This window comes from Brassica napus, chromosome A4, assembly GCF_020379485.1.
Source record: "Brassica napus cultivar Da-Ae chromosome A4, Da-Ae, whole genome shotgun sequence".
Classification (NCBI taxonomy): domain Eukaryota; kingdom Viridiplantae; phylum Streptophyta; class Magnoliopsida; order Brassicales; family Brassicaceae; genus Brassica; species Brassica napus.
Genome location: NC_063437.1, coordinates 8,387,866 through 8,401,311, shown reverse-complemented (window position 1 = coordinate 8,401,311; position 13,446 = coordinate 8,387,866). Strand labels below are relative to the sequence as shown.

At 30.9% G+C, this 13,446-nt stretch overlaps 1 protein-coding gene across 1 annotated transcript; it reads right to left on the bottom strand.

Annotated features, from left to right (window-relative positions):
* Positions 1–291: 291 nt before the first annotated feature.
* LOC106445880 (protein C2-DOMAIN ABA-RELATED 1) lies at positions 292–2,236 on the bottom strand. The gene is made up of 3 exons (XM_013887520.3): positions 1,926–2,236; positions 898–993; positions 292–804 (listed from the first exon to the last, which is right to left on the bottom strand). Exons 1-3 carry the CDS (start codon positions 2,034–2,036, stop codon positions 505–507), a joined length of 507 nt encoding a protein of 168 aa, XP_013742974.2. The 5' UTR covers positions 2,037–2,236; the 3' UTR covers positions 292–504.
* Positions 2,237–13,446: the final 11,210 nt, after the last annotated feature.

The following is a 13,446-nucleotide window of genomic DNA, read 5'->3' as shown; positions in this document are numbered from 1 at the left end:
GCATTCTATCTAAATTAGTTACTATATTCTTCATCTTAAACTCCTAATAATCAAATTCTAACAATTATCTTTATTATAGTGGAACTCGTCATAAACTTAATAATAGAATATTCTATTGATCATTATCACAACAGGATCCCTAAACTTTGTATGCACAAGAACACATCCTGAAACTTGAGAGGGTAAGAAATAATGTTGCAAGATTCTTTGTACGATCTAAACTTCGCATGTTTAAGTTCCAATGATAAATTTAGCATCTCACAGAGGTTTGATTAGTTGAATCGTAGCCAATTCAAGCAAACGAGAGAGGAATATAACTAAGTATCCAAATGTTACACTTACTAAGTCAGTCCTCATGGACTTGCACACTTTTTGGACTCGAAAAGAACAAAAGAAAAGAGAGCTTATTACATAACCAATTTGAGATTCTTCAATGGCTAATTAAACCATATATGCTAAGGGATAAGGATCAGACCGGATAGGATTGGAATGACATGAAGTGACTTAAATACCCCTTGAACCGGGGACATCGATCCACTCGAGCTGTAGCTCAACCTCTCCGGTTTCTACGTTCTGGAGCCTAATGAACATATTCTGAACAAGCTTGCCGTGGTTCCACACAATGTGGCTCTCTTCAGACAGACAGTTTTGTCTGTTCGGCTGTATCTTCATTATTATGGTTCCATTGGGAAGTCCTCCTTGGATCTTATGGCGAAACTTAATGGCTTCAAGATATGGAGCAATGCTAAACTCTGCTTCTCCCATCTTATCATCCGCCGAGAGCAAGTCCTTATCGTAAACCGTCTACGTCATAAACAAGAATGTTTCATTTCTAGTGAAGCTAGCTTGCCCGATTTAACGGTCAATCGAAATAAAACGTAAATAAGGATCACTTACAAGTTTAACAGGGAGATTTGGATCAGTAACAGAAAGAGTCAAATCATCGTTCCACTCTGGGTTTACACTTTGTTTGACCACGTGGGTTTTCAGCTTCTGTGTCAAGTGAGCAAATTTTAAAAATATTTGCAATTAACTCATGAAGTAAAAAAGAATCAAGAACTATCAAAAGGCAATTTATCAGGAAAACATATTTAAAAGAATACATATCACACATTATCATTCAATTATTTCGTCGTGGAAACAGAGCATTGATGTTGACAGAAAGAAGAGAGATTGATGGAGTCAAGAGTAAAAGAGTACCAATATTCCAATTTATCACATGGTAAAAGGACCACAAATATGAACAGTCTTTTTTTTTTTTTTATCAAATCATGAACACAGTCTTAACTTTTTCTTTTTGCGCAGAAAAAGAAAATCACATGCGTCCTTCTCCACTTAACTCATCAATTTTTAATCAACACTAGCAAATAAGAAAGATATCCAAATGTTTAACCGCTAATTTAGATTAGGTTAAGACAATAAACACCATTAATTCACAACTCTTCCAACATATACTTAAAAGGTAAAACTTCAAGAATCAAAAAGACTTCTCGTCAAGATCAGGGCTTCAAGTCCGACATCATTATCCTAGAGAGACTCTCCAAGTCCCTTAAAAATAAAATTTTCTTTTTTAATAAAACAAACCACTAAATATGAATCTTCTGTCTTTTGAGTTTCTTAGAGTTGTGTATATGTCTGTCGACTATAATACGGTGTCTACTCTCTTTACTTTCAATTTTTATTAACTAGGGACTCAGTGTAGAGACCCCATGAAAATGGCCTTTAACACCTTAAATCTCTGTTCTTGGTGAGATTATGTTGAAGACATATAACATCAACAATAAGTGATCCGCTGTCAAATATCGAAAGACCCAGTTGAGTTTTCACTACACAGATTATTTAGTAACAAACACTTCTGCTTCGACAGATTCAGACAAAGATACTAAAAGTGAAATACAAAGAGGCCAAAAATAGATTATTTTTACCTTGTTTCCGAAGTGAAAAACGATGTATGGATCGCTGCTTGCGATATCTCGGATGGCGAGATTCACACCTCTCTTCACATGAATTCTGAGAAGACCCAATAGATTCTCCATTTTTTCTTCTTTCTTCTTTCTTATTTCCTGGAGTCTCGAGTGAGTACGAAACTGTGATGAGGTTTTGTATTTTATATAAAGACTGAGAGAGAGACTAGTCTCATTTGGTATGCGAATCAATAAGATTATTGTATTATTTATTATTGACGTATAGAAAGGAACAAGAAATTGACATAGTTTTCAACGTGTTCCATCATATATGCCCAAATGCCATTTGTTACTTTTCTTTATTATTATATATACAAGATATGAGCCCATTGCGTTGCAACCGGTTTTTGTTTGATGTTTTAATTTAATAAAAATCATAAAATAATAAATCATTTTATTATAGTATTATGATTGTTTTTTGCATATGTTGTTTGCGATTTATTTTATAATTAAAACATTTTCATACATAAGTTCAAGTTAATATTTGTATTTTATAATCATGGTCTATAGATGAGTTGTTATAAAATTTATACTAAAGATTAGAGAAAATACGATATGTAAACATTTAAACTGAACACAATCCAAAATAATAAATGAAAAGTAAAAACGAAATGAACGTTAAATACACCAATCAAATCAATGACAACATTATACATGTTCTTATGTATTAATTTAATGTTTTATTAAATAAGTTTTTAAAATTTCATTTTGCTAGGATTTAAAGAAACAAAACATTCTATTTTATAAATCTTCTTTTTATTTACAATTAAAAATATTAAATACTATCTTACAATTTTGTTTAAGATTTTAGAAAATAAAATAATTATTTTATTTCTTTTAGATTTTTATACAACTATTTTATTTTTAAAAGAAAAATTCTGTTTAATTATTTTTATATTTTTTCTTATACATACAAACACATATTTATCATATGCACACATACCTATGTACGACAATAACAACAAAATTAAAAGTTATGCTAGCATCATAAGATGTAATAAGGATAATAATAAGTTGAGTTCAAGAAATTAAAAGAAAATACTCAAGTTTTACTTTTCATGTAAATACTATTGTGTTTTATAAAAATAATATATGGAAGCTTAAATCTAAATATAGATGTAAATGTTTGTACTTATTTTTTGTCATAATTGTTTAACCTACAATTATCTATTAAAAATGAAATTTATTTACTTATAAGAAAATAATAATAGTACTTTTACAATTTTCTTTTCATTATGCTTTTAAAACAGTAATATTAATTATTTTAAAGTTAGTTTTTCTTCATATTAATAATTTATTGTACTTTTAGGATTTTACAATTCGTTTTTGTTTATTATGTTTTTCTTAAAAGTTTATGTTTATCTTTTATAATTCTCTATCTTTACTATCTTTTAAAACAAACATTATAATGCAAAATAATAATTACAATAATAAAAATAATAAGACTCTTAAATAATATTTATAATTAATTTTTAAGAAAACTCGTTTTTATTATATTAGTATATATATTTTTGATTGTGATATAGTTTAACATATATCACATTTTTAAATATATAACTACCATGTGTCACAATCATGTTAATTAGCACTTTTGAAGAACCAAGATCAATATAATATTTTATAATTATATTTTTATTAAAAGTTTAGAAAATAAAAATTATATTAAATACATTGTTTTCAAAAGGACAATTGTCAATAATAGCACCTTTTGAAGTTTATGTCTCAAAAATAGCACTAGAAGGAGAAAGTCACAAAAATGACATTCATTAAAGGGTAAAATATCCATAATACCCTTGGTTTAAAATTAAATAAGCAAACAAAAATAAATAAAAATAAATAAAATAAAAATAAAAAAAATGAAAAAAAGAAATTTTTTTTTATAGTTTCAGAATATATGTTTTCAGATTCGAAAATTTTTATAATTTTTTTTTCAAATTTTTTTTCTCAAATTTTTTTTTTCAATTTTTTTTTATTTTTTTTTTCAAATTTTCTTTTTATAATTTAAAAATATTTTTTGAAACTGTTTTTAAAATTTTTATTTTTTTATTTTAGAATTTATTTTTTATAAAATTTTAAACCCTAATTCCAAAACCCCACCCCTTAACTCTAAACCCTAAGGTTTGGATTAATTAACCCAAGGGGTATAAGTGTATATTACCTCTTTAATGAAACCTATTTTTGTGACTTTTAGCCTTGAGTGCTACTTTGGGAACAAAAACTTGGTTTAGTGCTATTCTAGTCTTTTTCTCTTTTCAAAACTATTTTTTAGGATTTTAAAAAAGGAAAATTTCTAAAAACATTACTACTAAATATTTTTAAAAAATCGTTTTTACTATTAAATAATTTTTAAAAGTAGTTTTTCAAAATTCGTTTTTATTATTTTATATATATTTTTAATCTTTTATATATTTAAACACATGTCACAATATTAGAAGGATAATTATTATCAAATAATCTTTTCCAATTATCTTTTGATTAGGATTTAAAGAAAGGAAAATTACTATTAAATAATATTTTTTTTTTTGTCATCAACTTTTACAGACTCAAACTGACTCTGTAAACCAAACTGGGTGATCTGCATCCATGTGAACGACAAAAGACGGCTGCTGTCTAACACTGCGTGCTAGTCTATCCGCCATTGTATTTTGCGTCCTTGGTATATAGATGATCTCTGATTGGGTGAACATCTCTTTCAGGGTCTTCACATCTTCCAAATAATTTGCAAATGCTGGCCACTCCTCAGGTTCCGAAACCATCTTCACCAATTGAGAGCAGTCCGTTGCAAACGTAACCTGAAACTGACGTAAATTCCTCATACATTCCATAGCCCAAAGGAGCGCTTCCATCTCCGCATGAAGAGGAGAAAGACTGGTCCTAACATTCCTCGCCCCCAACAATCCATCAAAACCTTCTAAGGTACTAAGCCAGCCTTGTCCTGAATACATATCCTCCTCTTTCCATGACCCATCTGTGAAACACCATCTTCCTGGAATTGACGGCAAAATGATATTCCCTATCTGTGGTGTTGTCCTTTGTTCGTTCACTATTTGTGCCTCAGCCATTCTGTTTCCGCTAATTTGAGTGTGTCCATGGGATCCATATCCAAATTGCTGAAAACTTTATTATTCCTAGATTTCCAGATGTACCATAGTATCCACGCAAACTGATGATCTTCCAACTGTGGAAGTACTCTCAAGAATAAATGATCCATATTTGTGAAAAGAGCACCTGTTGGAAAAATATATGGATTTGATGGAATCTTCGAAAGAGCCCAAACCTGAAGTGCTGGAGGACATTCGAAAAACACATGGTTTATCGATTCCTCCTGGGCTCCACATCTTGCACAACAAATATCCCCTTGATTGTAAATTCTTCTTCACTGCTATACATCCTGTCAGCAATTGCCAAAGAAAATGTTTTAACTTTGGTGGACACCGTATTTTCCAGCATAAGGCTTTCAGAACATCCACTGTGGGACCAATCAGTAAAGGTGGTTTCTCTCTGTCTGGATAGATCCGTTCTACCTGATATCCTGACTTGACCGTGTATTTCCCGTTTTTGGTGAAGTGCCATCCATCAGTATCTACCCTCCGAGTCCTGCTCAAAGGAATGCTTTCTATAATTTTTGCATCCTGTGGATCCACCAAAAACCGAATTGCCTGTGAGTTCCAAGTACGTGATGAGGAGTCAATGAGAGACTCCACTGTGAGGTCCGGGTATAAATTGTGTTGATTTTTGTTAGCTGGTCTCGGGCTAGTGGTTGGGAGCCATGGATCATTCCATACAGATATGGAAGAACCTGATCCCACCCTTTTGATTAGTCCTTTGCTTACCAGAGATCTAGCAGAGACGATACTCCGCCAGCCATATGACGGAGAATATGAACGAATCGGTTCCAGAGGTGACCCATTCCTGAAATACCGACCCTTAAAAACTCGAGCGAATAAAGTATTTGGCTTCTCTATTAGACGCCATAACTGTTTACCAAGCATTGCTGTGTTGAAATCTGTGTTATCCTTAAACCCCAACCCTCCTTCATCCTTATCTATACATACTTTATCCCATGATTTCCAATGCATACCTCTTGTACTTCCCCCTGGACTCCACCAGAATTGTGATACAACACTCGTCAATTTTTTCACGGTTGCTTTAGGTAAACGATAGCACGACATCGTATGATTTGGTAATGCCGTAATCACTGATTTAATGATCACTTCCTTTCCTCCTTTTGTAAAGAACCTGAAAGTCCATCCATTGACCTTACTATTTAATCGATCCTGAACAAAGCTAAAAACTTGAATCTTTGAGCCCCCCAGGTTTTCTGGAAGACCAAGGTAAGATCCCATCCCTCCAAGATTCTGAATGCCCAAAATATCCCTTAATTCCTGTCTTACGGATTCTTCAATCCTATGTCCAAATTGAATTGAGGACTTTTCAAAATTTATTAGCTGTCCTGAAACTGCCTCATACTCCTTTAAAATCCTAAGAATAATTTGACATTCTTCTTTTTGCGCTCTACAAAAAAAGAGGCTATCATCCGCAAAAAGCAAATGAGATATCGACGGACAAGCTCTAGCTACCTTCATTCCCGTTAGTTGTTGTCCTCTCTCCGCCTTTTTTATATTTGCAATTAAGGCCTCAGTGCAGAGAATAAATAAATAAGGCGATAAAGGATCCCCTTGCCGTAAGCCCCTATGTGGAACAATGAGGCCCCGCGGTTGACCATTTATAAGTACCCGATATTGAACCGATGATATACATTCCATCATCAATTTGATCCAATGGAGATCGAAACCCATTTTCTGTAGTAGGGCCTTAATAAAGTCCCATTCCACTCTATCGTACGCTTTGCTCATATCCGTCTTAATTGCCATATACTTTCCTTGACAAGCTTTATTTGTTCGCAATCCGTGAAACATTTCCTGGGCGATCAGAATATTATCAGAAATCAACCTTCCTGCCACAAATGCCGATTGAGTTTCAGATATGAGTGAGGGAAGATATATTTTCAATCGCTGGCACAAAACCTTAGAAATAATCTTATATCCCACGTTACAAAGGCAAATTGGCCGCAATTCCGTCATCCTTGTAGGTCTCTCCGTTTTTGGAATCATACAAATATTAGTGATATTTAACATTGCGTCCATTTCTCCAGAAACCAAAAAATTATTCACCATCTCTATCAAATCATTCTTAATAATATGCTAGGAGTGTTGGAAAAAAAGAGCAGTCATGCCATCCGGTCCTGGCGCCTTCTCAGGATGCATCATAAACAAAGCCTCTTTGACCTCCTCCTCTCGCTAGCCTCAGCAAACGTTGATTCATCTGAGGAGTGATACCCGGTGTAACCTCTGTCAGAAAACCATCAAAATCTGATGGAGAAGTGGTACTAAATAGATTTTCAAAATAGTCGATTGCCACTTTTTCCACACCATTATCCTTTGTAATCCAATTTCCCGCAGCATCATGTAGGCCAACAATTCTGTTACGAACCCTTCGTTGCTTGGTTAAAGCATGATAAAATTTCGTGTTAAGATCCCCAGAAGAATACCACATGTTCCTACTTTTCTGATGCCAATATTCTTTTTCATCCTTATATGCATCTTGTAATTTCCTAGACACCTCGAGAATATCCTCCTGCGATCTTGTATTATCTGTTTGTACCTCTTCAAGTGCTTGTTGTAGATCATTTATTTTTTCTTTTCCATAAGGTGGATTATTTTTCCGCCATTTAGCAATTTCATGACGACAATTACTAATTTTAGCCACAATACTCTCAGATCTCCCTTCTTCTCTCCCGTCGCTATGATCCAGCCAGCCCATAGCAATTGAATCCATAAGTCCTGCTTGACCAATCCATCTCTTATCGAACCGAAATTGTCCTTTTCTCTTGGTAATTTTATCTTCTAAGTAAGCCACCACCGGCCGATGATCGGAAGCCACCATTCTTAGATACTCTGTAAAGGAACATGGAAATAGAGTATGCCACTCTTCATTTGCTAAGGCACGATCTAATCGACATCGAACCAACACTGCCCCTTTCCCTTTTCCTCTTCTTCCTTGCCATGACATTTTGTTTCCCCGAGCCAGAAATTCTAGTAAACCACTATTTCTTATCATATTATTAAAAGGAACAAACGAATCCGCATTCCTCAAAGATCCTCCATCTTTTTCATGGTTACCTGTAATTTCATTAAGGTCACCAATGATGAACCAGGGTTCAGATCGCGATAGTCCATATCTAGTTAGACGTTCCCACACATGTTCCCTCATCTTTTGTACTGGATCCCCATATACAAAAGTAAGATAAACCGTTTTTCCAAGAGCCTCCGCCTCCACATCAATCATTCGGTTACTAGAATATAATACCTTGACCTGATATTCATTATTGTAAAAAAGTGCCAATCCTCCACTTCGCCCCACGGGGTCCACTATGACCAGATTATCATAACCAATATGTGATTGAAAGTTTTGAACAAACTCTGAATCTTGTTTTGTTTCTCCTAAAAATAAAAAATCCGGTTTATGTTTGTGTCTTATCTCTTTAAAATAACTTATGGTCCACTTACTTCCCATTCCTCAACAATAAATAATATATATAATAAGATTTTTAATATTCGTTTTTGTTAATATCTTAGTATATATATTTTTAATTATGAGATTGATTAACACATGTCACAATCTTAAATATATAATTGCTATGTGTCGCGATCATGTTAATTAGCAACTTTGAAGAACCAAAGTCTATATAATAAGATAGTTTCGTAGAAATTTTCTACAATTTTTTTTTCCTCCCCCCCCCCATTTTGTATTATAAAATATATATATATCTCTATAATATTATTTAAGAAGTCAATTTTTACGTGTTGCACTCACGTTAATTTTTATGATGGTTTATTACATTTATACCCTTAATGAATTGAGTTTGTTATTATAATTGATATTATTAATATTTTATTTTCTTTTATTGCTACATCTTATATATTAAAAAGAAGTCACAACCTTGATTCATGTGTGATTTTTTTAAAAATGGATCTAATGGACTTATTCCTAAAAAATTATGTTACATTTAATATCTAATCTTATCATTTAAATTTTGGGCATACAAAAATTTTTTATTGGGCTATCAATAATTAGATTTAAACAATAGATGATTAATTGGATTTATAAATAGTATAAATTAAATATATATAATTTAATGTTATAATATTATACCTCTATATGCTAAATATTTAAATATTTGTCGATGCTAACTTTTAAAATTATAAAGATTTTTTTTTTAAATTACAAAAAATCATATTATCTAACAATGATTAATCTTTACAACCATAAACCAATTAAAACAAATTTTAAACTATACCGTTTATTTAAAAATTTAACAAAAACCAAATGTTTAATTATTTACTCGATAATATAAATCTGTGAAGCGAAAAGTTTAATTTTTTAAAAACTTTCTAAATTTGTGAAATGTTATAATATCTTTGAATATGATAATAAAAAAATATTTTACCAATCTTTATATATATTGTTACGATTTTAATAATGAAATAATAATCCGAAAATATATATAGAAAAAGATACAAATACATGTGAAAGTTTGAAACAATCTATTCAATGAAAAAAATATACATCAAACTTATTATGTTTTAAAAATTGATAGACACATATATATTATAATATATACCAATTTAGAATTGAAAACAAAATATTTATATAAAAATAAATAAAAACAAAAACCCGCGCAATTGCGCGGATCGAGATCTAGTTCATTTTATAACTAAATTGTTATCAAAATAAATTTATATAAAAGACAATATCTATAAATATTTTTGTTTGTATTTTCCTTTTAATAAAATTAGAAAAAGGAAATTTATACAAAAAGGAAATATTTTAACTATTAAAGTACAATATTTTAATATCTTTGACACATTTCATTTAATAAAAACGAATTTTCCTTTTAAATATATAAATTCCAATTTATACACTTTTTATTTATATTTAAAAAAATTTAGAATATTAAAAATAAAATATCTTCTTTCTTTAAAAATGAAACTATATGATTATATATTTTTATAGTTATACATTTCCTTATTTCTACAAAAAATATATGTTTAATTTTATGCAATTTTCCTTTTAACATTATAAATTTATAACCTTAATATTATTTAAATACCTCCAAAATTTATATATATAAACAACTGATTCTTATAAATCTAAACAGTTAAACATTTGACATAAATATAAGTATCAATCAATCATTCATCGTTCACAGAAAATCTTCCTTATTCATAAAAACTAAATCAAAAAACAATTAACTCACTTGGCTTCTATTAGAAATTTCATTTTTCTCTAGATGAAAATCAAAATAAACATCATGAGATTTTAGATAAAATCTCTTAGGGTGTATTGAAACAAGAGTTTTAAGAGAGTTTATGATTTTGTTAAAATCTGTTGTTATTCAACCAATGATTTTAAAAACACTTTCCAAATCAAGTGTTATTTGAGATTTGTGCAAAGTTATTGAAAATCACTTGTAATCCCTTGTTATTCTATTAACAGTTTGTAAAATGTAGATCAAATCCAATGTTACTATAAATAATATTTAGGAATTTTTTTTTGATATTTTGCTTTCATCTAATCTATTAAAACTGAACTACAATTAGTATTTGACACTGAGTTTTCTTTAATATTTACGACATATGCCATTGAGTTAAAACTATTAATTTATCACAATCATCCTCTTTTATTATTTGAGGAGCATTATAGATAAATAACCTTTAGCTCATCCTCCTATATATTAAATGAGAAGTCACTTTAGTGAGATATGGTGACATGTCGTTCATAGGTAAAGTTTCAAAAAAATTGTTATGATTTGATTGGTCGATTATTTTTAATTTTTATTTATATAAATTAGATCTAAAAATTTAAGGTAAGTCTAAAAACATTTAACATCACTTGCCATATAATCTAAAGAATATTACAAATAACAATTTATGGCAACTAATTCTCGAAGTTATAGAAAGATTAATAATATTTTATTTATTAATTATAATATTTATAAACTATAAAATATAATGAACGAATTTTTATATAAGATAATTATAATAGTTTTATACTCTACTTGATGAATTGTATTTGAATATAATTATATAATAACTATTTTAAATATTACAAATCCAAACATGTTTATTAATATTATTTTTAAATTATTTATCGTTGTTTACATAATAAATTTATCAGAATTTTAAAATTATTTATATAATGTTATAAATGATTTATAAAAATATAAATCCTACTATATATTGATTGAGAAGTCACATAAGTGATTTTTATTACGTATTGATCATAAATGAACTCTTCAAATTGTTATAATTTGATTGGCAGATGATTTTTAATTTTATTTATTATAATTATATCTAAAAGTAAAAGATAATTCAATTACCAATTTCCAAATAATCTACATAATATTAGAAATAATTATTTATAGTAACTAATTGTTGAAACTATGAAAGAGTAATAATGCGATCAATTTTTAACTTCAGTTCGGTTTTTTTTTTTTAACTTCAGTTCGGTTTTCGGTTCGGGTTTTTCGGGTCGTTTCGGATTCGGATTCAGGTTCGGGTTTAGGTTAATATGCCCACACCTATTATTTGTTAGTTTCAGCTACAGAGACATGTCAATGTTTTGTTCATTGCTACAAACCTCAGCTTTTGAATTATGATTCATTGTCGTGAGTAAAACAAAAGTTATGAAAATATAAATTTTAATTTTTGTAATATCAAAGCATTCAGAAAATATACCTCCATATATTAACCAATACTAATAACTGAAATCTATTAAACATTCCAAAAAAAAAAAATTCATTTTTATCTACCATATTAATAAACGTATATGCATCCTTTCAGGATATATATATATATATATATATTTTAACCATAAGTATAGCTATTTTTTAAAAAAAATAAAAACTTATATAACTATCCCATTTTAAATTTAAATAATTAAAAAATATACTTAAAAGTTAAATAAAATGGTTAAATAAATAGACTTTGTAAATATTATTTCTATTATTAAATCAAAAACGGATCCCACGGTTTCCAAGCGCGGATCAAATTCTAGTTTGTAGTTAAAAATATATCCCGTAACATAACATCCATATAGGTGTTATTTGAACAATTTTGAAAAAAAACATAAATAAGCCATTACAGAAAAAAATAGCCAAGAAGGAGGCTGGAGTTATAGCCGTCGAGAGTGGATGGAGATGATCCAAAAGACGATGATTACAGTCAAAACGATGTTATATAAGCTCTTTCCTCATTAAGAGGGACCTGACAGAGAGTATTACACATATCATTGATGGACATGACATAGGTATTGTAGTAACCCTCCCGAACGGGTAAAATGGTCGAAATCGACAAAGTCGGAATTTGGAACCGAGCTTTTGGGAATTAAAATATAATGAAGAATGTTGAGTTTTGATAGAAGATTGGTCGAGCATCAACTTGGTGGTCGAGTCGCGGGTAATAAGGATCGATCGAGAAGTTTTGAAGTACGAGGTAGTCGAAGAATTGATCGTGAATGAACCATGAGTCGAATAAGCTTCTCGACCATGGTTAAAAACTGTGTTAGATTGATCAGAAGGACGTTTTGGAAGCACAACATTTTTGGAAGCACGACGTTTTAGAAGCTCGACGTTTTAGAAGCACGATGTTTCTTAAGCACTAAGCTTTCTACAAAACTTCGTATCAGTAAAATATTATTTCGGAGACATAAAAGCAGGATGAGAATTAAGCAGAACGGGAAGTAAGCACGAGGAGATTGAAGCACGACGGGAAAACCCGAAGTTGGGCAAGAGTCCTAATTTCAGTATTATTAAATTTTTCGAGGAAGCCAGAGCTCAGGAAATATATCCTTCAAGGTCAGAATTCATTTCGAGTTTACTAAAAATATTCATCATATCGGAACAGGAGCAGAAAAATATTTGGGATTGATCGCGGGTCAAAAATTTGCCGGAATGACCGAAACAGGCAAATGAACCGAGAAGCTTGAGGTGTCTTGTTGCATGGCATCAGAACGTGGTGACAATCATCTGATAAGCTATCTGTCTACAGAAGCTCGAGGTATCACCGTGCATGAAGCACGAGCATGCAGATTGACATGTCGAAGCACGTGATGTCACCATACCTGCAACTGGAGATTGTTGATCGACATGTAGCGGGCGGTGTGTCGCGACGCATGCGCTCCAGCCATGCAGCAAGCCATCTGGACGAGAGTGGTATCCTTCTGCATGTGTCTGAGACATGCCTCACGCCATGTGTGAGCCGTGTGTCGCCGCACATGCGACCAGAAGCATTCGGGCTGACAAAAAGTCGCTCGTGTGGCCTCACCTTAATAACCATGCTCCTTCAGTTTCAGACATCCCATTCTACTCCAAAAGAACTCCAAAATATGGCTAGATAGAGAGAGAGAAAGAAAATGGTCG

What these genes read in the sequence shown, in the direction of transcription:
- LOC106445880 (XM_013887520.3), bottom strand. Translation starts at nt 2,036, where the DNA reads ATGGAGAATCTATTGGGTCTTCTCAGAATTCATGTGAAGAGAGGTGTG. An exon ending in TTTTTCACTTCGGAAACAAG is followed by an intron (nt 994 to 1,925) that starts GTAAAAATAATC and finishes CACTTGACACAG; the next exon opens with AAGCTGAAAACCCACGTGGT. An exon ending in CAAATCTCCCTGTTAAACTT is followed by an intron (nt 805 to 897) that starts GTAAGTGATCCT and finishes TTTATGACGTAG; the next exon opens with ACGGTTTACGATAAGGACTT.